This window comes from Sinocyclocheilus anshuiensis, unplaced genomic scaffold (genome assembly GCF_001515605.1).
Source record: "Sinocyclocheilus anshuiensis isolate Anshui unplaced genomic scaffold, SAMN03320099.WGS_v1.1 scaffold627, whole genome shotgun sequence".
Classification (NCBI taxonomy): domain Eukaryota; kingdom Metazoa; phylum Chordata; class Actinopteri; order Cypriniformes; family Cyprinidae; genus Sinocyclocheilus; species Sinocyclocheilus anshuiensis.
The window spans coordinates 2,393,033-2,419,569 of record NW_015549703.1 but is presented as its reverse complement, the minus strand read 5'-3'; the positions used below and the strand labels follow the sequence as shown (position 1 = coordinate 2,419,569).

At 36.8% G+C, this 26,537-nt stretch overlaps 1 protein-coding gene across 2 annotated transcripts in view; it reads right to left on the bottom strand.

The window, feature by feature from the left end:
* The window catches only part of LOC107660638 (adenylate cyclase type 5-like), a 104,990-nt gene extending 78,756 nt beyond the window's left edge, over nucleotides 1-26,234 (bottom strand). For both annotated transcript variants that reach the window (XM_016450017.1, XM_016450018.1), the window contains exon 1: nucleotides 24,326-26,234. In XM_016450017.1, coding sequence (XP_016305503.1) covers nucleotides 24,326-25,249 — 924 coding nt within the window. In that variant the 5' untranslated portion in view covers nucleotides 25,250-26,234. The remainder of the gene's footprint in view (nucleotides 1-24,325) is intronic.
* Between the last annotated feature and the right edge of the window lie 303 nt (nucleotides 26,235-26,537).

Sequence of the window (26,537 nt, the reverse complement as noted above, 5' to 3'; positions counted from 1 at the left end):
GTGCTTGCGGTGTTCGGCCAATCACAATGCACTGGGTCAGCTGGCTAATCAGAGCAGACTGCGCTTGTCGGAAGGAGGGACTTTGTAGAAAACGAAGCGTTTGAGAGAGGCGGGGCATAGAGGACCTACAATAATGTACAGTATTTGAAAAATAATGTGTTTTTTGAACATTAAAGCATGTCAACATATTCTGTTACACCAAATACACAAAATAATGATCTTTAAAAAAGCATCATATGACCCCTTTAAAATGCAACAACGTCTCTTACATCATTATCACCGCATCTCCCGCGCCACTGATGACGCTCCCTGATGCACACCTAACATTCAAATACAAATGTTTATTTTAAATTTGACTAATATTCATTTTTTTTATTCACAATCTCCTCATCACAGGCAGGCACAGCACTCATTTCAGCATGTGTTTGTGTTTGTGTGTGCTGTCTGAGTCACTCATAGCATGTGCCTATATCGTGCACTATATCAAATATTTTTTTATATCGTTACCGAAGAAAGTGTACCGTCGATAAATATCGATACCGTTTTATCGACAAGGCCTAGCTGGATCTCTTGGAATTAGAATAACCCTGCTCTAAATTTACTCCCAATTCCAATTGCTACATGAGCTCCATATATGGCAGGGTTGAGAATTTCTCTCTTCACTAAAGTGTGATTTCATTCGACTGTCTTTGTGTATCTTTAAGAGTTCACTGCTGGCGAAACATCAGAGTGGGATGCTTTTAACACAGTCTAATGATAACCACGACATATTGCATATTTAAGGGTATCTCTTGCCAAAAGAAAAATCTGTAATGAGAAATGAAGAGCAACACAACCTCAAGCGCATGAAAAGGAAATAGCAAAACCTTTAACCCAACTTTTTTTTTTTTTGATAATGCAGCCTCAAGAAAAATGTCCAACCTATCCATAAAACTCATTTCACTGTCAATCAATTAAAATTTTTGGCAAAGTAATGACATTTCTGAATTAATCGCATATCTCAATATTAACTGAATATAAAGATAATTTGAAATTTAATTGAAAATGAAAGTTTTAAGGATCCTTTACAATGTAAGGTATTTAGAGGTCAGAAGACATGATTAACTGCATTCATTTTTGCTTTCTGTTTTTAATAATTGTACTAAATGAACACGTCAACTTGACATTTCTAGTTTTTACGCAACTCCTACCTAAAAGGTCTAAGATTCCAGCTTTTCCTCCCACTGGAGTCTTGACTATTTGCAGAGGCTCTTGCTACCAAGGCCGCCAAAGTGTCATTCAGTTGCCTTGGCAATCGCTTCTTGAATACATTCAGGTTCATCTTCTGAGGCTGATGTATACACATATGCACTTCATTTTGGAATACAGCACATAAGCCATCTAAGTATGAGTGCTCGTTCAAATTTTACATCTCAGAACAGCCAAGAAACATGGTGGAATGCAAAAAAATAAAATAAAAGGGAAAAAGACCAAGAAATCAAACGTTGAATCAATTCATTCCAAATAAAAAGAGAGGAAACAATCAAATGAGATGAACATGAACCTTTCCTTTGTAAAGAAATGTCACCCTGATATGAGTGAGCGATTAAATCACATTTGCAGTTCAGCCCATCTGATGTGAATAAGCAATTTAATTCTTTCCTGTTGCTTAAATGGATGAAAACAAACTAGACAGAAAATCCGGAAGAGTGGAGAATTAAAACAACAACATTTCCTGAAATGGTATGGCATTTAGACAAGGAGAACATGAAGTTTCCTGTGTGTGACTCAGCTTTGGTGTTAAACGATGTCAGATCTACTCTGCTGTTGGAAGATAAATCAGGTGCAGTGGATTTATTGAGACACAACTAGGTTCCAAACGCTAATGTTCGTCATTGAGTAAAACAGAATTGATGTGAAAATCTCTCTCTCACTCATTATTCTGCACGAGGGCCTTAAAATGCAAGGAGGAGAGGGGAGCGAAGTAACATAATTCCTCTCTTTTGCAATAATTACCATAATGGCACTAAAATTATGTCTATTCATCAGCTTAAAATTGCCACCCATAATTCATTTCACCAATCCATCCGTTATGGGATGATATTAGACTCAAAATGATTAATAGATGCACGCACAATTATCCATGTACTGCATAAATTTTATACATGTATCTTACTAACCACAAACAAATGCCTTTCAATTTGAGGCTGGGGAATTTGGGATTAAAAGAATTTGCAGCGATTTGTACAAATACAGACATGTTTGCGAATAAAAATGTTCTGTTCTGCATTAATATATCATAAATTGCTCATGCAAAAAGGAATCCGTGCATATGTGGATCAGGTGACACGCGTGCATTAATTGATGTCTAGTTCGAGTCGATCTTGAGATTGGTTTGGCTATTCTCCTCTACCGTAGAAATATAATAAAGATGTTAGAATAGCTTATATTTATTTTGCCAAACAAGAATTTTGTGACGGTACCTTGTTTTTTTTTTCTTTCTGTAATTCAACGGAAAGTCTCAATTCAAATGAATCAAATAGAATCGATTCAGAAGAAAAGTGAATGAATGCACGCGTCGCCTGATCCACAAATGCACATTTTAATCGCTACATGCACAAATCATGATACTTTAATACAAACTATAACATTTGTATTCACAAATATGTCTCTATTTGAACAAAATGCTGCACATTAATGTAATTCTTAACTCTGCAGACACCGGTTTGTTTCGGTGTAGTGACGCACATTTGCAAATTTTTCAAATCGTGTACATGTTAATGAATTGCACTGGGCCTTGTTCGTTGGTAGTTGTGTGTGTGGGGGACGTGAAATGCTGTAAACTGCGAAAATGAAGTCTTAAAATCCAAATGAACTGAACAAGATCGACTCGAACTAGACATCAATTAATGCACGCGTGTCACCTGATCCACATATGCACAGATTCCTTTTTGCATGAGCAATTTATGATATATTAATGCAGAACAGAACATTTTTATTTGCAAACATGTCTGCATTTGTTCAATTCCACAGACTCAAATTGAAAGGCATTTGTTTGTGGTTATTAAGAAACATGCATAAAATGTATGCAGTACATGGATAATTGTGCGTGCATCTATTAATCATTTTGAGTCTAATATCATCCCATATTACGTCATCTGTCCCCTCTGTCAAAATCGCGCTAAGGGTGATAGCTTTAATTAAATGGACTTAAAAAAACCTGTGGCAGCAGCATGAATTGGCAACCCTAACTTTCCCCTTAAAAACATATTACTGTGTGTAGTCATATGACTCCGTCCAGTCAGCGGCATGGAAAGTAACATAGAATTTAAACGCTGAGTCATCTGAGCAACCAAAACAGCGTAAAAACATGCTTTTTACATATTTTGATGTGAAAATATCCTTTTTACATTCAAACAGAAATGTGACTTTTTTCATAAGACATTTTCATTTCAAGAAATGTGTGCTTTGATTTCAATTGTTCGAAATATTCAATAAATAACCATAAATAGTTTGTTTCATTCAATTACTTTAAAATCACAAAGATAAGAAATGCACTCTTTCATTAGAAAAATATCCCACCTTTAATAGTTATGCAGTACAAACCTTGTCAGTGAACTATGAGGGCAAATGAATAAATAACTAAATCATTCATTAATCGCAAACTATGTAAAAAAAAATTGATTTTAGGTCATATCATCTAGCCCTAATTTGGGTCTTGGTGTTTTGTGCATAACCCAAGTAAGAAATATACAATATTGATCAGTAAATGCTTTGAAAGTACTTGAAGCATTTTTGCCATGCTGCGTGTCTCACCATAATGAATTCAACACTGCTTCCTGGCACAATAACTGTTCCTTGGCACAAACGAAACAAATCCATGTTACCATGTGAGATTTAATTTAGACCATAATATATTCGTATATCAGGTCTGAGCACCCGTGGCCTTGTTTCAGTCACCTGGATTTGCTATGGCCACCCTGTGATTAGCACAATATCGCGTTATATTAAGAAGCATATGGGCTCACAGAGTGAAGCCACAGCTAGACAGCTGGGATATTGTTTCCCTGAATTGAGCTGCTCTGGTCTTTCCATGTGCCACAAACGCTCGCTGTTGTATTCATGGAATTCACAAAGCTCAGTGCTTGGATCCAAATAACAGCTGTTACTGATACATATGAGAGACCCGTGAACCTTGCTTTGTTTTGTCCAGCCTAATCACTTAAAGGGGTCATATGATGTTGCTAAAAATAACATTATTTTGTGTATTTGGTGTAATGAAATGTTTATGCGGTTTAAGGTTCAAAAAACACATTATTTTCCACATACTGTACATTATTGTTTCTCCTCTATGCCCTGCCTTTCTGAAACGCGTCGATTTTTACAAAGCTCATCGGTCTGAAAAGCGAGGTGTGCTCTGATTGGCCAGCTATCCAGTGCGTTGTGATTGGCCGAATACCTCAAGCGTGTGACGGAAATGTTATGCCCCTTACCATATTGTACCATACCCAGCACGACGAGACAAAAACATTAACAGCCATTATAAACAAGGCATTTGTTGCATCCAGTGGGGAGTGTTTCCATAGAAGAACCAATCGTGGGTGCCAAAAATAACCTTTTAGTGAAATGTTCTACCATTTTTCTTAGTGTGAAGATCATTATAATAATCTAAAGAACCCTTTTCTGCTATAAAGAACCTTTAGTGGTTCCATGGATGTTAGAGGTTCTTCATGGAACAATAAAAGAACCTTTATTTTTAAATGGGTCATATGATGTTGCTAAAAAGAACATTATTTTGTGTATTTGGTGTAATGAAATGTGTTTATGTGGTTTAAGGTTCAAAAAACACATTTTCCACATACTGTACATTATTGTTTCTCCTCTATGCCCCGCCTTTCTGAAACGCGTCGATTTTTACAAAGCTCATCGGTCTGAAAAGCGAGGTGTGCTCTGATTGGCCAGCTATCCAGTGCGTTGTGATTGGCCGAATACCTCAAGCGTGTGACGGAAATGTTACGCCCCTTACCATATTGTACCATACCCAGCACGACGAGACAAAAACATTAAAAGCCATTATAAACAAGGCATTTGTTGCATCCAGTGGGGACATAATTACGGATTATAATGACTTATACTGTCTTTTTACGTATTGCATTGCATCGCGCCGATTTAAACATAAAACCATGTCTGCATTTGTGATCGGAGAAATGACAAACAACAAGCTACTCTACACTGCTCAAAACTCGCATTTGAAACATCAGTGGCAAATACTTTAAATATAAAAACGTACTTACAGTCTGTGAGTCAGAACAGCCGGCATTGTTGTCTACTCTACCAGGATCAGGAAACAGTCCTCCATAAAATGCGCTGGACACATCGGAATATTTGGGTTGAAGTGTTCTGGAACAGTGTTGTAAATACAACTTAACCACTGATTTCTAGTCATGTCCTCTTTTGGAAGGCCAAACAAAGTAGTTTCGCTTTCACAATGAAACACAGTGTCACACACGGCGGGCTAGAGTGAGCAGCGGCCAGCGGCCTAGAGTGAGCGGAGTCCGGCTTGAGTGAGTGGCGGCGGGCGGGCTTGCGGCAACCACATGTGACGACCCTGGGCTGGACTCCGCTTTCTTCCACGGTGAAAGCTCATCATATGACCCCTTCAAGGCAAACTGGAAAAAAAAAGCTACAAGCAGAGGCAAATAGGAGCGAGAGGAGAACATACGTCACAGGCTAATGCTCTTTAAACACATCCCAGAGGACTGACATGATGAGGTCATCAATTTTCCACTTTGTTTTAATGCATCCGAGTTTTTTTTTTTCCATGACTTTAAATGGACTGGTAAGAAACCTATTTGAGGCATGCTGAGTGTTACAGTAGTGTATGTGTGAATCATAGCATTACACAAATTCTGCACACTTTTTCTCACATTTTCTGAGTTAATAATGGTGTTAAAATCTTCAGAATTCTGTGGAATAATTTAAATATGGCAACTTGTTAAAAAGAGCTCAGAGTATTACACTCTTAACTGCAAATGTTATCAAACAGGCCAAATTTAGCAAACTAACAAAATTTTGTGGACATTTACAGAGCTTTCTGTGGATTTCTGCATTTTTTGCAGGCCTAGTCATTTATAGTACAGGGTGACAGCAGAATTCACAACACTGCATATGTCTAGGATATATTTGGTAACATAATGAGTAAGCTTTATCACATCCATGTAAATTATTACAGAAGCAAAAGGAGGAAAATGAGCCTTTATCAGCTTATTTTAAAAAGGCTGTAATGATCAGAAATAGCTCATCTTAAATAGGCATAACAACTTGAAAGGATAGTTCACCCATGACATTTCTATCATCATTTACTAACCCCCATGTCATTCCAAATCTGTATGACTTTCTTGAAAGTCTTGGAGGAAAAAATCAATCGGTTCAAAAACATTTATGATTTCTGTTCATGAAATTTGGTTAACTAATATAGTGCAGAATTCCTATGGACTACTTTTGATATATTTTAGTACATTTGTTTCCTTTTTGAAGCTTGTAAGCTTCAGTGCCCCTTTGAAATTGCACAAAAATCATAAAAATCTTCAGATACAGGTTTGGCATGACAAGAGGGTGAGAAGAATGATGACAAAATGTCCATTTGTCCAACAAACATAATCCACTGCGTCTTCAGTGGCTCAGATGTCGGGAGTAAACGACGACTGCTATGTTCATTATTATATCCAACAACAAAAAGTCCTCAATCGCTTAGGAGTCATTCTTGTCTACAACTGCTCCAGCAATAAACAAACATAATCCACTGCGTCTTCAGCGGCTCAGATGTCGGGAGTAAACGACGACTGCTATGTTCATTATTATATCCAACAACAAAAAGTCCTCAATCGCTTAGGAGTCATTCTTGTCTACAACTGCTCCAGCAACATCTGAGATCGTCTCGATTTGAGAAAGGGGTAAAGATTTTAGTAGATTAACAAAAAACCATTGAGTGGATTTTTATCATTTTAGGGTTAGCCAACACACATTTCAGTTCAAGCAACTTGTAAAAGTGCATATAGCATTATATGACCCCTTTAAGGACCTATAGGGCTGATCTGTCTGCTCCAAATGGGGCTCTTATTTATACATCCGATATTAATGGAGTAGAACTAAACCCAGCAAAGCTGTGCGCATTGATAACGAGACAAATGTGGATTCACATTTCAATTACTTCAGTCAAATTCAATTAAAAGTTTGCTGATCAGTTTGTAGAGGTACTACAAGAGAAGATCTTGTATGGAAGACAAGACTGTAAGTCTCAGTACTCTTCAATAAGCACAAAACAAGCCTTTACTAGCACTTTAGAGATATTAAATACTAATTAAACTATATGAACAGAAAAGAAGCCTTCAAAACTGTAACTGTAAAACCTGGGCACAAAAAAAGGAAAACTTTCATTTAGCGCCTTGTTTTTAATTAAGAATGATATGAATATGGCACACAGGCAAATGTATCAACTACAGGCTAGTTGTAGTTTTTGCTTATCAAGCCCTAAAATTTAGTTTTATTTGCTATAAAACTAAAATGCACCAAGTAGATTTCTACATAATAAATGTATTTTTAATGAGACACATTGTACATGTTTTTTGTCATGAAGCACCAAAGTTACAATTAGTGGTCGACCGATATATCGCCAAGGCCGATATTTGCATTTTTCAAATATCGGCATCGGCCGATAAGTTTTTCTGCTTGGCCGATGCGTTCGAGGCAGGACTTTTATTTTGACGGTGCATCTGACATTTATTTTGACGGCGCTGAGAACGGCAGCGCCTGAGCGCACACCGCTCACATTCTCCCTCTTGTTCACTGTCAGTGTTAACAGTTCTGTCTAATAGGGATAGAAGTCTGTCTAATAATCAGATAGAATGGTTAAACAAAGGAATGAATGTATACAAAAAGTATTATAACGATTGCTTTTATATTATTAGTAATAGAAACATTATAATACTTTCTCGTTTGCCGTCAGCATTAAGCAAATACGCATTTATATCATTTAAACAAATCTTTGAATGACTAATGAACATTTAATTTCGCGTCTTTATATCGGCTATCGGCCACCCTGCTTTCCAAGATATCGGCATCGGCTGTCAAAAAAACAATATCAGTTGACGACTAGTTACAATTTACATTTACTGGTTTTCCAAATGCTCATACTACCAAGGAAACATACTGCTTACTTTAAACGTGTTAAATGTAAGCTTTGTGGCATAAAAAAATTAAGAAAATGTAATTTACTTAATTGTCAGTCAATTAATTTGCTAAATTGCTGTTGGATGTGCTCACCCTTAAAATGTATATGCACATTTGCTGCCAGAAAAAGACAGCTAAAGTATAAAAGCATAGTTTTGATGACTTTCCTATTCTTCAGAAAATGGTTAAAATCTAAAAAAAAAATATATATATATATAAAAATAAATAAATAATTGTAGGTGTGTCCAGAATTTTTACTGGTATGTAGGCCTATAAGAAAGGGGGAAAAAAGGGAACTGACCGGAACTGTCCCATTGAGATTGACTGGGCTGAGATTACAGAATATTTTTACAACCATCTAGACACGAGATTTGTTAAAAATGGTTTCAGATTCTCTAGAGACACCAAAACTGAGTGTGGGAGTCTAAAAACTATGGGAGAGCAAACTTCAGTCTCTGAAAACATGAAGTTTCACATGTGAAGCTTTGACTTTATTTAAAAAAAAAAAGAAAGAAGAAGAATCAAAGAAAAGTGACACGTTTTTACAAATCTATAGCTAAGAAATTTTGTTGTATTACAATAAATATTTAACTTTATAAAAGTTTTCAATCTGACACACAAAGCCTCCAGCCCACACATACTTTCTCAAGCCCTTTTCAGGAGCAAGAGAAATGAACCCCCCATGTTGCTGATGACATTGTCCAGTTAATAGGTCAACAAGACCCGCTGCCTTTTGGCTCACTGACACGACCCTGTACATCACTGTCATTATCATACAACCTCCCACAGCTCACATTCACACCTCTTCTCATCAAACCAGTATCCAGCAGAAACAAGAACCAGACCTGATATTATTATTAGTAACAGACCAATGTAGCCAGGTCAATAATTCATCAATATTTGGCTATTTTGAGATCAATTGTCTGGTAACCATGCCAGTTTAATCGATTAACCGAAGCAACACAAATATTACCAAAAACCTGGACAATGTACAATGCACAATTTCTATTTTCAAATACTTTTAGTATGTGCTTTGGCACTGGTGAGATTTTTGTATAATAATAAAGAAAGAAATTAATTTATTTTTAAACTGCCTTCTCTAAATTACATTGCACTACATGACAAAATACTACATGGTGGAACTGCAATAATGTGGGACGAGCAACTAATTAATGGCTAAGCAGCCTTTCACTGTGTTGTTGTGAAGAGAGCTGAATCACTGACAGCCCTCTGCTGGGCCAACATTGCCGCAGACATTAACATAATTATGGTCTGCTATTAATCTTTATGCTATATCTGGATGACAGTTTTATATATATTTTAAAAAACCACGGCAGTAAAGCTGTTGTCAGAGGGGAAGAAAATCTTTGAGTATTGGCAACCTTGGGTAGTTTTCGTCTAATTGTTTTTATAATTAAATTTCTAATATATATATAATTATAATTTATGATTACATTTTTGTATAAAAAAAAGAAATATATAGAAAATAAAATACATATAAAACATTTAAAAAAATATTTATATTTACTTCACATCTTCATGCTGCTGCGTGGGTTAATTTCAGCAAGGTGGGCAAGGACCTTGTACAATGTAACATTTTCAAGATTACAATGGCATATCAAGGTTCAACATCAGTGATGCTGTAGACATGTCTAAAAAGCATCCATCAGCTTCTATTAGTGCTGGCTCTGGACCTTTATAAACAAGGCCAATTATAAAAGGTTTTCTTATATGACTGAATAGTTGACTAGTACCCCTGACTAATCATGTGGTTACCTACCCTTGTGGTATAACAACAAAATGACTTTGCCAGCAACACGACAAAATATAATTGTCAGCCTTAAATATCATAAATGTTGTGTTCATCTAGCAAACGGCAGGTGTTGCAAGTTACATCCAACTAAATTTCCTTTTTAGCAGTGATGGAATTCATGGCATGCAAATCAGTTTCTTTAGAGCCTTCATGGCATAATCTCTTATATTTTCTATAAATATTAATCCAGTTGGATGATAAAAAGAGGAGGGAGAAAACGTACAATCAAGGCAAAGGGTAGCAGAAGCTCACATTAAATTTTCATCACAGCAGTCTGAAATGAGAAAGAGCTCGGCCTTTCTTCTCTCCCACTGAGGGAGTGGGTCATTCAACCACATTGCAAACCATGTCCACAAGTAAAAATATGAAAAACATTATGTTATAAAATGTTGTAAAAACATTAGCAATGTATTTGATTACTAATACATTTAAAATAAAAAAAAACCTTCTAACTTGAAAAATCATATGTCCACAACCACATTTTTGACTCGGGATTGCATACTTTATCTGCACTGTAAAAGAGTTAAGTTTACTGCGAAAAACTGACAGCTGTGCCAGAAATTCATTGTAAAAAAAATACTGATAATCTTACCAGTATTATGGGATGCATATTGGCGCATGTACATTTTAGAACTTATAACCACATTTTTCATCAAGTAATATAATGTTAGAGTCCCCCTGTAGTCAAGAAATGTATCCTTTAAAACTCATCTTTGATCATAAAAATGATATTAAAAAAAAATTTCTTGTGAAAATTATTTTCTCATGCCTTAAAATAGCTTGAATGCAACTCTACACCCTTCCCTCATTTACTATACGCGGATCTATGAATACGCCATGAGTCAGCGCCTCCTGAACTGTAGTAAACGCGATACAATGGCAAGTGGAAATATTGGTTTAATTAAGCCATACGTGTTTGAACCAGAAATAAGCTGGTATGCTCAATTTAAGCAAGGAGACTGATGGCTAACTTCGTGAGGTAACATTATCTGTTTGTGCTGGTTCTACACGGAAAATGATTGATAAAAATGTTTTTACTAGCGGACAACTATAGTGGATACTGTAACATTCGTTAAATTTACTTACTTGATGATGTTGTGTCCTCAAAATGCCTTGAAGAGTCAAATGCAGCCAAGTTTGTGATTCCAAATTGCGCCCGCCACATGACATCGTGAAAATAGGGGGAAATATTAACAGTTGGCGAAAACATCTACAGAAAAAAATATAACTGTTACCGGATTAAGCTGGCTGCCTTCTCACTAGACCCTTTGCAGCACAGTTATTTGAAAATGAAGTTTTTATTGGTTTTCTTTATACATAACAAAACGTACCAGTACAAAAAAAACAAAATTTGTACATTTCAAAAAAAAAATAAATAAATACACTGTATACAAAACAAAACAAACAAAAGTAATTATCATAAATAATAATAATTATTATAATTATAATTATAGAAATAACACTTAAATGCACAACAGGGTAATCAAGTCATACTTCAAAGGGTGACTGATACTAGATAACCTTTAACATATAAACTGGTATTATACCCACAGTCATTTCTGATAGAAAACCAATTATTTAACTTCCAACATTTTTGTGAACAATGAAACCTTGAAAAACATACAGAAAACAAAACAAATAAGGGAGAAAAAACTAAACTCAAAACACTGCCCTTAAGGGGCAGTGCGCTCCCTTCTGGGTCACACATTTGGTCCATGATGCTCGCGGTCAGAGCGCACTCGCTGACTCGGGAAGACAGACCCCAAAGCTTTTCCCGACCCACCATTTCAACAACGTATTATAATACTTCGACTTACATATTTCCAGTCACAGCAATTTACTTGTCACCTCCTTGTAGTTGGATGTGCTCCTTTATATATCTTTCCGCTTCCATGTGGTCAGTAAAACTCTGCTTTTTTCCGCTCCAAGTAAACTTCAGAGTGGCTGGATGAACCAGGGTATGTCGAACTTCGCGGTCCCAGAGTAACTTCTTCGCTGCGGAGAATTTTTTCCTCATCGTTGCTCTCTCTCCGACCACGTAAACCCGAGCCCCTCTGACAGGATCTTTTGGACATACTCGTTCATTTTGCATCCTGCTTCTTTCCCCTCTTTAAGGCCGATTATTTTGATGTTATTCCGCCTGCTGCGATTTTCTAAATCCTCAGCTTTATTCCAGAGTTCGTCCACAAGTTTCGCCATCCTCTCAGTATCACCAGTCAGGCGATTCGTTGAATCTTCCACGTGCGAGATGCGATTCTCGGCTTCGTCGAGTCTGGCCTGTACAGAACTAATAGCCTCTTTAAGTTCTGTAGTAGTCGCTTTAATAGTTATCACATCACTTGCTACCCCCTGCAAAGTAGCGTTCATTTGACTAATTTCAGCGAAAAGATCTTTCAAGTTCGGGTTTTGACTGCTTGACTCTAGTGACGGGGAATCATTAGCTTCTGGGATCGTTGTTTTCAGACGTGTTTGCACTCCTCGAATTGGTTGCTTGGACGATGTCATTTTGTCGTTTGTCGGATGCCTCAAGTGAAAAGTTATCTATCGAAGTTTGATTAAGTTTGCGAAGCAAATATATACTAAATAATGTAATTAATGGTAGGTATCCGAGCGCCGCTCTAGCGTGCTGCCATTTCCCAGCTTACCATCACGTGACTCGGGAACCAGTCTCTCGAGACTGGCCTCTGGTGTCTTTGGAGCTGCTAGCTGGGTCCCCTGAAGCGGCGAACCGGCAGGAGATCGCCGAGCTAGCTGCTTGAGAGACCCCCGAAGGGGTGGCGAGGCCCTCGGCTCCGCTACGTTCCCAGGCGGAAAATACCGAGAGAAACCTTCGCTGGAGACCGCTGGAGAGGTTTCCTGAGGGCGCTGAGGAGAGATGGACACCGTGTAATGCGGTCCGACGCAGCTCGAGTTCCCGAAGGGGAACTACAGTTTTAAGGAGAAAATACTCAGCAATGGTGTTGATAAATGGATTGGCACATGGTTTGTCTAAAAGCATATTAAAAACAACACATAGACAAATAAACAACATAAAAAAACTTGATTTTCACCACAGGGGGACTTTAACATACATATACCAAGCTACTTGAATTACCAAAATCTGCTTTTTACTTTAAAATTTACTGACAACCACCATAGTAATACAGGTGACCCAACAGAACCCCTCTTGATGAATCATAATTAAACATAAGTGACCTGTCCATAAAATATGGCCGATACTTACAGGGTCTTATGTACAAAGACCAAACACCAGAGTACCACACGACACTAAAATAATGCAATAAACATTAACTAAATAACATTAAACATAACCAAAATTAGAAACAACAAATTATTTACACAAATATATTAATAATAATAATAATAATAATAATAATGTTATAGTAATATGTCTAGGGATGCACCGAATGTTCGGTAACCGAAATTATTTGGCCGAAAACAGCAAAAAAAAAAAAAGGTCGAATAAGCGAAAAGACCGAATAAACAGTACCGAACAATTACGTGACGCTATCAAATAGCAACTGAAATGGCCTTAAACAATTAGTAAATAAACTGCAGAACGTTATGTTTTCTAATACACACACGAATTGCATGTATTCTGACAGCACTGCATGAGCTCACGGCGGATCTGCTTGTTAACCAGGGTTCAAAGTCCAAAGCGAGAGGTAAATCTGCGCTGAAACTGTGTTACTCGTCAGTTGCTCAGTCACATTTTTATGATTTTTTACAAGGCACGTGACAATGCGATACATGCGACGTATTCGTAATGAGACTCATTTATAATCTGCTGTTGTCAACAAAAAAGAAGCGCTGAGCTCTTCCTGCACGTTTCCACCAAAATAAAAGTTGAGAAAAAGCAAGAACTCCATCAACATTCATAAACGTTAGTATTGTAATTTTACTGTTGTTCTGTAAAATAAAATAAAAAGTAAGACAATAATAATGATAATAATTTCAACAGCTCTGTTAATACATTTATTATAACATTCACACATAGTGTTCAAATTGGGATCTGTAATATTTTCAAATGTTTTAAAAGAAGGCTCTTCTGCTCAGCAAGGCTGCTTTTATTTGTATAGTAAAAAATACATGCCTGATTCAAGAAGGGGGTCTGATGGCCAAAAAGTATTATTTTACTAACTTATTAATTTTAAGTTAAATTGTGCTTTGTTGGTATAATGTCTGCTAGAATTTTAAAAAATGTTCAGTGTTAAATATTTTTAAAATAGTTTTGTAATTAATTTTTTCTTTGAAAAGCAAGACAAAACAGTAAAAAGCACATCTTGGCTATTTAATTTGTGCAATGGTGAAAAAAACTGGCAAAATACATGGGGGGAAAAAACTCGAAAACCGTGTACGGTATTCGGCCCAGTCTTTCATTTTGTTCGGTTTCCGCCAAGAATTTTCATTTCGGTGCATCCCTAAATATGTCACATGGTGACTTCTGAGAATGTCCTTTTACTGCATTTCAGTACAGTAAGATTACACATAATGCAATGTTAAACCATTTAAAATTTGAGATATATATGGTGACGTAACTAAAGTAACAGGTTTGGACTGTAGTATTTCTTACATAAATTTTTACACTGTAAAAAATAATATGCAGTTAATCATTTAAAATGTGCAATTAAAAATTAGTTTTGAATGTTTTGAAAGATTAATAATAAAATGTATTAAATGAACTACCACTCAATTTTACTTTTTTTTTCTTCTTGGTTTGTAACGTTACAGAATAATCAAGGTCAACTGTTCACCTATAATGAACCTTACAGTCCAGTAAAGCAGTGGTTTTCGATCCTGGTCCTGGGGACCCATCACTCTGCTCTTTAGCAGAGAGTTCATGGTGGGTGCAGTAAAGCCATCTTGACGCATTTCTCAGCTAACGACTTCTAAAGCCATTATTAAAATAGTATTTATTTACCTTTTCTAGTAAAAGTATGTCAAGAAATGCGTCACATCTCACTCCAACAGCAAGCAACTGCTAGAGTGAGAAGCAAACCCCTGAAATATTTGTGACATCAAACTTGAAATCTGTTCCTTAGTCACTAAAACCTGGTTATTTACAAAACAATGGCATCTGTTATGTGGGCGAGCTTATTATTTTTGTGCAAAGGCCAATTTTATAGCATCTCCTAAGAATGAGTAAGGCAGCCAAGAGGTTTTTCCACCCGTAGTTTACCTGAAAATTTAAATAGATTAGATCTGGTCTACTGAACATTTATTTACGTTTCTAACCCTGAAAGAAGAGAGCACATACAAATTTGATTTGATCTTTCCTGACAACATAAAATCGCCTCACACATAAAAGGACACAAATGATAAGCAAATAAGTTAATTTAATATCAAAATGATTTGAATATAGGCAGAATAGGTAATTTGCCTGCCATTTATAGAAGCATATTGAGTTTCCCTTCCTGGAAAGTGGAGAGAGAGAGAGAACACGAACCATTACTTCTGCTCTTTGAGGAATGAAAATGTCAGTACAGTTCATACTCCTCAAACATTTTGCAAGTAAATATAGCCTAAATTTCACATGTAAAGCCTAATGATCTGGAATAACTTGAATCACACTTTTCTTTTGTTCTGCATTAGTGAAGTAGCTGACAGAAATGTGGTTATCACATCTAAGTGTTTCACTGACTAGCCATATGTTCCTTTTGACTCCGTGTCATCTCCTGGATCTTTGCCTGTCAAAGCTCTTTGAGCTGAGAAATGGTTTATTCCTGATTACAATGCAAAAATGAACATGAAAACATGGCCAGCTGGCTTCCCACCAGTATCCTTTTACAACGGTGACAGCCCTATGGAAAGTGCTTGGACAACTTTTGAAGACTGTTCATGAACTTGTCGGTAAAAATGAGCAATGATGCAAACATTGGAACTGGCTTCGAGACCTATGATTTATTTCTAGTGAGAAGAGGGCATCTGCTTCTGATCACACTAAATGACTTACTAGTAACAAAATACTAAACTGTTCAAGTTCATCAACTTTTGTCAACAAGAAAAATGTTGAAGATCCAAATATGGAATAGTACTTATTTATCCCTACTTAACAATTACAAACTTAGAAGCCCAGGATTTTAACAATTAGAGAAATACACATACATGGCATTTGCAAACAAATGATGCTATGCCTTTTGACTTCACCTTTAAATCATTTAGTCAAAAGTGATTGCAAAAATTGATCAAAAAGAGATGTTTGAAGTCAGTTTCCCTAAAATTAGGTTTGTCTCAATTCTTTTCATGAAGAAAGTGATATAATGTTTTAATTTTAAACATAAAAAATAAATACTTTTTGTAAAATATTAGCTTTGATATTTTTCCATTTAATGCAAAGCTATTCATTCACTGTTCAAAGTTTTGAAAATACTTTAATATGATACTTATGTTTATTAAAAAAATAATAATAATAAAACAAAAATAAAAGTCACAGCTGTGTCATTTTGAGAACTGAAAACATCTGGTAATTAATGGCTGTCATTCTGCATAATACAAGTCTATATGCAGCTGTTAAAAATTAGGATTTTGAGAAGCTATACATTTCTCGCTGTACCCCTTGTGTGCTTTTTAAAGACATTCGAAAAGAAAGCATTTAAGAGGGACACTACGATATTTGTGGGAATGACTTTAGAATTGCATGCTAGCTTTAATTGGCCACTCACACAGCAGGTTGACACTAAAATTATATGAAATACATGTGGACTATTACATTTTCCAGCCTGCCATGTACAATTATAAAATTAGTGTGTATGCATGATTTGACACTATGTGGGAATAACAAACACACAAAATTCGTAGGCGGCAGCGAGGCCCATTTGTGAAGGCAAAGTAGAAAGAGATGGGTGACAAACGAAGGAGAAACAGAGGGTGGTTCTGCAATAAAAATAACATGCTGAGTTTGGTTTGAATCAGGATGGATTCCAGAGTCTCTACAGAAATAATCGGCTCCATGTGCAAAACATCTTGCATTTAACTTGTGTGAGAGCATTACAGAAGATGATAGTTGTTGCTATATTAATTAACAATGAAAAGTTCCACTGTGTGGCATGCCAACATTAAAGTAACCCAAATCCTGTGTTAATTTCATGTAATTCGAGAATTCGAGTTTCGAGAACTGAAAATGTGCAAGTAGAGGTGCCATCACTATCACTGAGTGAAATTCCCAAGAAAACAAGGAAAATATTTTGAAGATTATCATAAAATTACTCAACTAAGTGGGTCAACAGAGATGGTTTACTCCAAGACACACTCCTGCCTTTTAATCATCTAATGTACACAAGAAATACAAGGCCCCAGACAAAACAAATCGAGTAAGGAGCCATTGACTCCTATAAGAAAAAACTCAGGCGCCAAATTATTTTTTTAAGTGCCACAGAATAAGCATGTTCTGAATAAACCCTTTTACCATTTCCATCATACTGTCATGTGGTTATGTCTCATCTTTTCTTGACTTTATCAGCATTTGAATCCATCTTGTAGATGACCTGGGAACTAAGGTTCACTTAAAGTGGGAACTAAATGTCTTTTTTCCAACTTGAAATATACAGTCACAAAGAATTGTTCATTACACAGAATCTGTACCAATATCATGGACCATAAGCATCACTTGGCCACTGAGTGTAGTTTGAGCTCCTCCTCAATACATCCTGTAAATATTGTCATACACTCTTAAAAATAAAGGTGCTTCACGATGCTATAGAAGAACCTTTTTTGTCTAAATGGTTTCATAAAGAACCTTTAACATCTGAAGAACCTTTACGCTTCACAAAAGGTTCTTTGTGGCGAAAGAAGGTTCTTCAGATTCTAAAAAGTTGAGAAAGAGATGATGCTTTAAAGAACCTTTGACTGAATGGTTCTTTGTGGAACCAAAAATGGTTCTGTAAAGAACCTTTTAAGCACCTATATTTTTAAGAGTGTATGTCTTTCACACTTTCAGTCTGTTTTTCTTAATTAGTAAAATGCAATTTTATAGGAGGAGTTAAATCATGTAGACATGAGACATTTCAGTAAGTTGTACTGTAGGCTCTCTTATAAAATAGCCTACCATTTGATGTTAATTCATGTTCATTATGTACTATAGTAGTAAAGAGAAAGATTAAACGGGTTCACTTGCCGCTTGAACTGAGGCGCTAAAGCGATTGCGCCTGCCGCATTAAAGATCGCCAAAACTGTATTTATTTTTTTTATTTCATTATGAATTTGGAATAATTTTAAAGCTGGTACTTTGTTTATTAAAAAAATAACAAAGCCAAAATCTTTTTGCGATTACTGGACGGCAAGTGCGCTTCAAATAATAAGAAGTTCACGCAACAGAACACAGCATAAACTAAGATCTTGATAAGAAGAAGCCATATTAGTAATGATTATAAACGAGAATTTTTAACGATATTGCCAATATCCACACAGCTGACACCTTTACCTGTTATAGTTTGTTCAAGTTGTGCATGAAATAGATGCTGCTTTTCTGCACTTTCACTTCGCACGTTTCCGTCATTTCGATCTATCTCGCGCTGTACAGCTGAGCTGCGTTTAGCAGGTGTGCGACAATGCTGCGGTGCGGCAGAGATGAGGACTGTTTGAAACTTTTTCCAGTAAAACTTTGATGCGCATCGTCTCAGTTTAATATACGTGAACATAAGATGTGATTGCAAAACAATCAGGAAAAAAAGGCATTACATGCAAATTTTAAAGTTATAACATGTAAATATATATAGTCGCCAGTGGCGACCTCAGCAAAAACTTCTCTCGCAAATTAATATGCGACCATTAATATGCGACCATTTTAGTCGCGGTTTGGAGCCCTGAAATACCAATAAAATCCAACCACATGGGATTATCTGAAAGCTTCATGAGAATAGCAAAAATCTAACATGCTTTCTGCTCTTATTTAGGGTGTAATTTCATGAGTAGGCCTACTAAAACTACTGTCACATGACCATTGTAATATGCTACGTTGGTGCTAAGAATGTAAGTGTCTTTTCTGCCATATAGGCTATACCGTTTGTTTCTTCATCTGAAAAGATTTGAAAAAAAAATTATAACTAACAAGAAATCTGCATGACTCCATTAATCTTAATGTCTTAAGAAAAAATAAAAAGTGGCATATGTGTAAAAAAAAATTTTTTTAATAATAATAATTATGGTATTTTAACTTTAAACCATCACTTCTGACCAAAATACGAGTCCATCATTCACAATAACGCTTCCCCCAGTAAGTGTTAAAATTTTTTTATTAAAAAATAAAAGATCCTCCCCGGTTGTCTCAAAAGGGTCTGGCTGCAGCTTGGCGCTTGCATTCTCAGGCTTGCACTCTCAGACACTTGCACTTCCGCTAGCGACGTCACTTGCAGTCTTTTTTATTTTGTTCTATTTATTGATTACTTTTTGTTTGAATCTCTCAACATTTTACAACAGTAGCCAGGTGGTGAAGACAAGACAAAAGAAACTAAATTACGAAGTCACTTGCAATCGCCACTTGCACTCTCTGATACTTGCGACGTCACTTGCAATCGACACAAATCGTGTGTGTTGCCAATGGAGACAAGACGCTGTGATGGTGATTTAATGATTAAAACTAATTTAGTACCGTAACCTACAGGGTCCTGCAAGAAAAAGACAAGACCCGCAAATCCGTGGACACAGAACAGCAGAATATGAACGCAATGCGCAAGTCTCTCGTTAAGCGTTTTCCTCTCGTAAATAAAAAAGACTGCAAGTGACGTCGCTAGCGGAAGTGCAAGTGTCTGAGAGTGCAAGCCTGAGAATGCAAGCGCCAAGCTGCAGCCAGACCCTTCTCGGTTGTCTGCTCACATCAAAATCCACCAACATGTTTGTTCAGAAATGTTTTCACTTGTAAACGGTGCTTGATCTGTGTATATTTATCTCCTAATTCAGACATTCACTAGAAAGAAAGCAATATTATGGATAGACAACATGTCTACATTTGAAGTTAAAAACATGGATCTGTTTATTAGAAACACAGCTTTTTACGAGTGGTAATTTGGTGCAGTGTTCATGGAGCAGAACCTGTGGCTTTGGCAGGGATGTTTTGTGCAATATGTCTTTGCAATATGGTCCCTGTGTTCACAAGATGTTAACTGATGAACTGGAGTCATGTGGATTACTTGTGGATTATTGTGACGCTTTTATTAGCTGTTTGAACTCATTAACTGCAGAGGATCCAATGGTGCAGAGGATCAAGTGATGCTAAATTTGGTCCAAATCTGTTTCAAAGATGAAACAAACTCTACTGTACTTCTAATCTACTTCTTGGATGGCCTGAGGGAGAGTACATTTTCAGCAAATTTTCATTTTTGGGTGAACTATTCCTTTAAATGCAATAGGAAAAAAAAAAAAGTTACACAACATATAATAAATAAACCATTACAGCTTATAGTTGAATAGTGAAATGAAGTACCTCAAGATGTGGTTCCTAACAAGACATCTAATACAAGCCGTGGACTGCAGCAATTGTTTAAGAGAGGTGCGGGCAGCCACCCACACACATCAGCGCTTGATTACCCTCAGGTCTACATTGACAACAGGAAAAACAATGCAAGGGGGGAGTGAAGAAAAGAGAGAGTAAAGACTCCCAGCACGAGGGGCAGTTGTGCCTTAATTATGTCAATTTGAATCTCTAATGGTAAGATCGCACATTCACTGGAGGTGGTTGAGAGATGAAAAGCAGGGGTCCTCTCACAGAGTGCTTCTGGATGGTGTTTGTGAGAACAGGCCTTGGTTGCTAAGATACAAGAAGCACAATTGAGGTTCTGCACTCATAAGAGACATGTCAGAGTCGGATTTTGAAAGGTAACACAAACTCACTCCTATAGCTGTTTTATGGGTGAATAAACCTTCAACCTTCCCAGGGATTACACACATGGTTGCCCATTTGAAACTTATAAAGTCTTCAAGTAACCAAACAAAATCTGCAATAAGGCCGGTTGCCTACTACCTCATAATACACACGGATTCATAAATCTATAGACCTATATATTATTGAATGTTTCCTCATTTAATAGATATACTATAGAAGTTATAAATATAACATTATTAGAGTACATTTTACAAGAAAATATTTCAGTCTTTCTACCTCACAATTTCACATTACTTGCCATTTCTTTGTAATTGTGATATTTACTAGCAATTTCTGAGTGAAAATTGTTTCTAAACCAAATTATGCCAGCGCACTCCGATGTTTATTATTATTATTATTATTAGTAGTAGTAGTAGTAGTTTTATTTCTTTTTTTCCATTAACACACTGCTTCAATACGAAACCTCATAATAGGATGATAACTTGTTGATGATAAAATGAATAAAATATACACACGTTTGGATTTAAAATTATTATTATAGGGCTGACAATTCAGTACACATTAATTTAAAAAAATTATATTTGAATGTATGAAATTAAAATAAACAATATATTGACCTCTAAAGTGACTTTTTGTGATGTCAGTGATATATTTGTTTTTCCACACACTTTTTAATTATTATTACTGTTGTTATTCTAATAATTATTATGGCTGTTGTAGTTAATTTAATGAATATTATTATTATTATTATTGTAATTATTATATTATTATTTTTGTTGTTATTGTTATTATAGTTAATTTATTAAAACAAATAATAATAATAATAATAATTATTATTATTATTATATTACTATCATTTATTATCATTATTATTCAATAATTATTTATTAAGTAAAAGTGACCCTGAATAGACTTTTAAAAGAAAGACGTGTTCAGTAGCACATTAGTTTCTTCTGCAAAATTTCACTGGTATTGGTCTACAACTGAAATATGTGATATAATGTAAATTGATTACTCAGACAACGTAAATGTCTGCACAAGCTGAGCAAAAGTTGACACAGCATCAAAAGATCATCTGTGTGTGAGCTCCACATTAGTCCCAAGAGATGGTGCTTTCTTCAGCATGCCGCTCTGCAGACCACGTAGTCAGCCTGGCCTGGGGGGAAGGTTAATGCTTCCATAGGGGATCACTCTCAAAGGCAAATTAATAGCAGATCTTTCAAGAAGGACAAGGAGGGCATCTGTTTTGAATTCCAGTGGGTCTGCATGTTACAGAGTGGGGCAATTCAATTAAATCAGCCACAAACCATGTTAGAGCTGGAGATGTGCCAGGCAGGACTCTGTCCACCTCCTCTGTTTTCCCCCATCTATGCTAGCTCCTCTAACTGGGTCCCACCTCCGGCTTTAATGAAGCACACAGGGGAAATGGAGCTGGAGATTGTGAACTGTCGATGATCTGTAAGACAATCCTCAAAAGCACCTTTGGTTTGTTCTTATCCTTAAGTGCATGGTGTTTTTCTTGTAGCCTGGTCTTGCTGTAATGAAAGAATGGTATGCAAGACAACCTGTGGTACTTAAAGTACCCAAGAAATAATTGCAAAACATCAAAACTGCTAATGAATTTGCAACCGAAAGTTACAAATGATTAGCTGTACTCATTTTGTTTGACTTAATTTGTGGCAGAACAAGTCAGATCTAGCACCTTCAGAATTGGAACTGGATATGGAAGTGGATCTTTATGCTTTATGTTTAAAAATGAATAAAATAAGATGGCTAACATTGTATTGAACCCAGAACGGTTCTTTAAATCCCATCGAAACACTAACAGCGACCTGATTTCACCTTAGTCGTTACTATAGCCCAAAAACCTTTCATAAAAAGCAGCACCGATCATCACAGCCTGAGGAAAGCTAGTCATCTATGAGAGCACTCCTAATACATCCTTCATCCCAGGATCTTTATAAAACAACAGTGAACTACTGGAGAGTCCTGCTAGGTCCCATGTAAACAGAGAGATCTGATATGCTAAAGACAACAGCATTGTGTGGAAAGAGCAACAAACACAGCAGGCCGTTCCCACACACACCATTCAAAGAGTCTGTGTTTTTAATGAAAACATCATTATGTTTGAAGACGAAGGATTTTAAAACACATTTACTATAAAATGTTATATTAGTTGGAGTCAAAAGATTTTGAAATTCAACTGAGCACAGTGGTTAAGTATACAAAAACTATGAAAATGTCCACAGAGAAAATACTGTACTGTTTTTAAGGTTATGAAATCTACTAAGACTGATAAGAAATATACAGTGTATATATTTAATGACTGATTAAAATGTAAAAAAAATAATAATAATAAAAGGTTTTTAGAGATGTAATTTGTAACAAAAAATATGTAGTCTTAATACTTATTTCATAAATATTTAATATTTATAACAGTAATCATTAAAAATAATCCAGACTCAAGATTGCACCTTATTTGCACATACAGTTTAAAGCAGTTAGTTTCCAATAAAAGGTACCAAGTCACCCAAAAAGGAACAGAAATGGACGCATTCACCATAACAATGTAATAAATCCATACACATCCATTAAATAAAATACTTTAAAAGTGTTTGTTCAACTAAATTCAAGGCTTTGCTGAGAAAAAAGGGTGAATCATCATCAACTTTTGCTGCTTTCATAACTGCAAGAACATCTAAGACCTATAGAACTGACTGATAAAGACACACTAAGTCTTCTTTTCATGCATAAACACTCTTAAACTTCTGCTGAAAGGTTTGAGGCTCAGGTATCAAAGGATTGACAGTTCTTCTAAAGATCTGCTGAAATTCTCAGAACTAACGAAAAAACTACAGAACTGAAAAATTACAGCAACTGGACAGTACAGTAAACTTTACTGATAAACATGTATTGTGTAAATTGACCAGCAGCACTTGTGCCAATGCACTTTATAATTAAAACGCTTTTCAAAACAATGTTAACTTTTTGGCCATTTCACAAATTATCTAAGAACGTTGCTTATAAGCGAATTTCCACTATGCACTAGTAGCTAAGCCGGGAAAAGTAAATGGAAAACACGGAGTGGAGTTTAAGCGGAGTGATTACGGAACACTTGTAAATGTCCAGCTGTCGCTCCGATCCACTCACCCGTCCAGACTGTGAGTCCCAGACTCCCAGCATTGATTATAAAGTCTGATGCTCTGGCTTTTTTTGGAATTTTAGTTGGCAGAGGAAAATGTAGGCTATGAACTTCTAAACACATTTTCTCATTATTAACTTCTTGTTTACACAACTGCTGCATAAAAACATCTCATGGAAGTGCACATAATCAAACAGACTAATCGCAGCCACGTTACAGGCCTATGGTCAAATGACCATGTTGACAGTCGTGAGTGAGTGAGTGAGTGAGTGATAGATAGATAGATAGATAGATAGATAGATGTTAATTCAAGCGATGAAAGAATATAAATATGCACTGTACTAACCTGTTTCCACAAAAAGATGTCCATTTCGTTTAACTTCCATGAGACCAGCACATGTATGGCAGACAGTATAATTCCAGTGATGACCGCTGCTCTCATCCTCACCGGCAGAAGTGTGTAAATGACATGGATGAAAAACACAGTCCACCAGATGCCTTCAGACGCGCTGCGCGGCTCCACGAGCAGCACACCGATCACCTGTACAGTCAGCACCACCAAAATGAGCACATAGCAAACTATCCACATGTGATCCTGATGGAAGCCGTTCCTGTTGCACACGACCATCAGCGTGAGGATGAGCAAGATTGCCGTGGAGAAAACCACCACGTAAGTGACCCGACACACTACTCCAGTGCAGTGGAACCCCAGCATCACCGCGCACACCAGCACCAAGACGGCCATGAGCATCGTCAAGCTGCTCTGGTTGAGTCGGAAGAAGTAACGCTGGTAAAGCCTCTCCAACTTCTCCGACTGGAACTTCTTGGATTTGAAAATCTGCATCACACCGTTGCAGCACGCGCTCATGGAAAAGTTCACTTCAGGCATGAGCTCCTCCTCTGGTTTGGATTTGGTTCTCCTGTCCTCCAAACCCAGCTCCACGGACTTGGGTCTCACTTCTCCGTCTCGGTACCTCGGGGAAGATCTGTTATTGTTGCGGCTCTCCTCCCCGTGTTCTTGCCAGGCAGACTTGGATCTGAAACTAACCCGGCTGACGGTGGTCGTGGCTCGGCCCGGTTGTCGCTCGAAGTCATTGTCCTCTCTCCACCGGCTGTTGGACCGTATGAGCTTTTTGCAGGAGGATCTGGCCGAGTATGGACATCCGTTCGACACGGACTCAGACTCGCCCCAAGCGGATCTGTGCTCCGTCCCTCCCCTCAGTCCAGGAGCGCCAGCGCCGGGTGGGCTCACGCTGTTAGATCTGGACATGATCTCGATTACTGCATGCAATAAATGACTTCAGGGTGCGAATTATGGGGGGTTTACTCCCTAATAAACTCAAAGAAAAATTCGGAGGTCTTACGAGTTTGTTTTGTTTTTACATACAAACATATATACGTTTTCAAATAACGTTTCAGTAGCCGCGCAAGTTAGTCGGAGTGCGCTAAATGTACAGCCTACACTCGCGAACAGAAATTGCATTTGCTTGAGGAGGAAACCATAGCAACAGCTGCTTAACAGTATTGAACGATACATAACTACTGTTATTATTTATCAAGTTACTATAGGTGCAACGCCACAAATGTATAATAAAGCCGTTAGCGTTTTGTTTTTGTGCAAGAGACACCAAAATGGGTTACGCGAACATACCGAAACAGATTGGTGACAGATTTCAATTATTCGCACACTGTATATTAAACTTGTCAATCATGTGTATGTGATCCCAAATAAATTGTTCTTACACTAAAGAGGGGATTACTTTGTGGGAACACAGCCTATACTAAAGTCATTTGCCCATTTAAGACACAACTTTGCAGTTAGCTGATTTAAAATAAAAAAGTAGCCTAAACCAAAATTATATGTGTGTGATATATAGACGTGCATCTCATTGAAAAAAGAACTAGTAAAAGTGGTCCATTTTGTAATTTATAAAAGCAGCATTTTGCATACTGCTTTTATAAATTAGGACCAATGTAAAGTGAGTAGGCTACAGTCGTTGTAATATCAAACTCTCTGAGAGACATAAACACATTTTGCAAGTCAATCCGCTCGTTTTTACATCACAGAGGACTTTAAATGATTAAATATACAAAGTAGTCTTTTGGGACACATCCTCAGGAGGCTAGAGCATTAGAGAAGGTAAATTGCAGAGGGAGTAATTGTGCGCCCCATTTCAATTCATAGATACTAATGCACAAACCACCTCTGGGTGCAAATTACTAGGGGGCATTTTAGGGATTCAACCCCCTAATTAAGACTTGAACCATAGGAGTAAATAAAAACAAAGATTGTGAAAGTATAAAAACCACACAAGTATACAGTATATGTAGGTTAGTAGACCTGTATATATGTTTGAAACGTTTCAGCACTGTTAAGAGTTATATAAGTTAGTCAGAGCGCGTATTTTCACCCGTCGATAAACGGAAGCTAACAAACAAAAGTCGCATTCGCCAGATGAGGTAACCATAACAACAGTAAACTGCTCGCCAGCTTTCCATTGCGGTTAGTTTCGATACGTCCATTAAGCATGACAAGAACTAAAGTATCTCTTTATTAT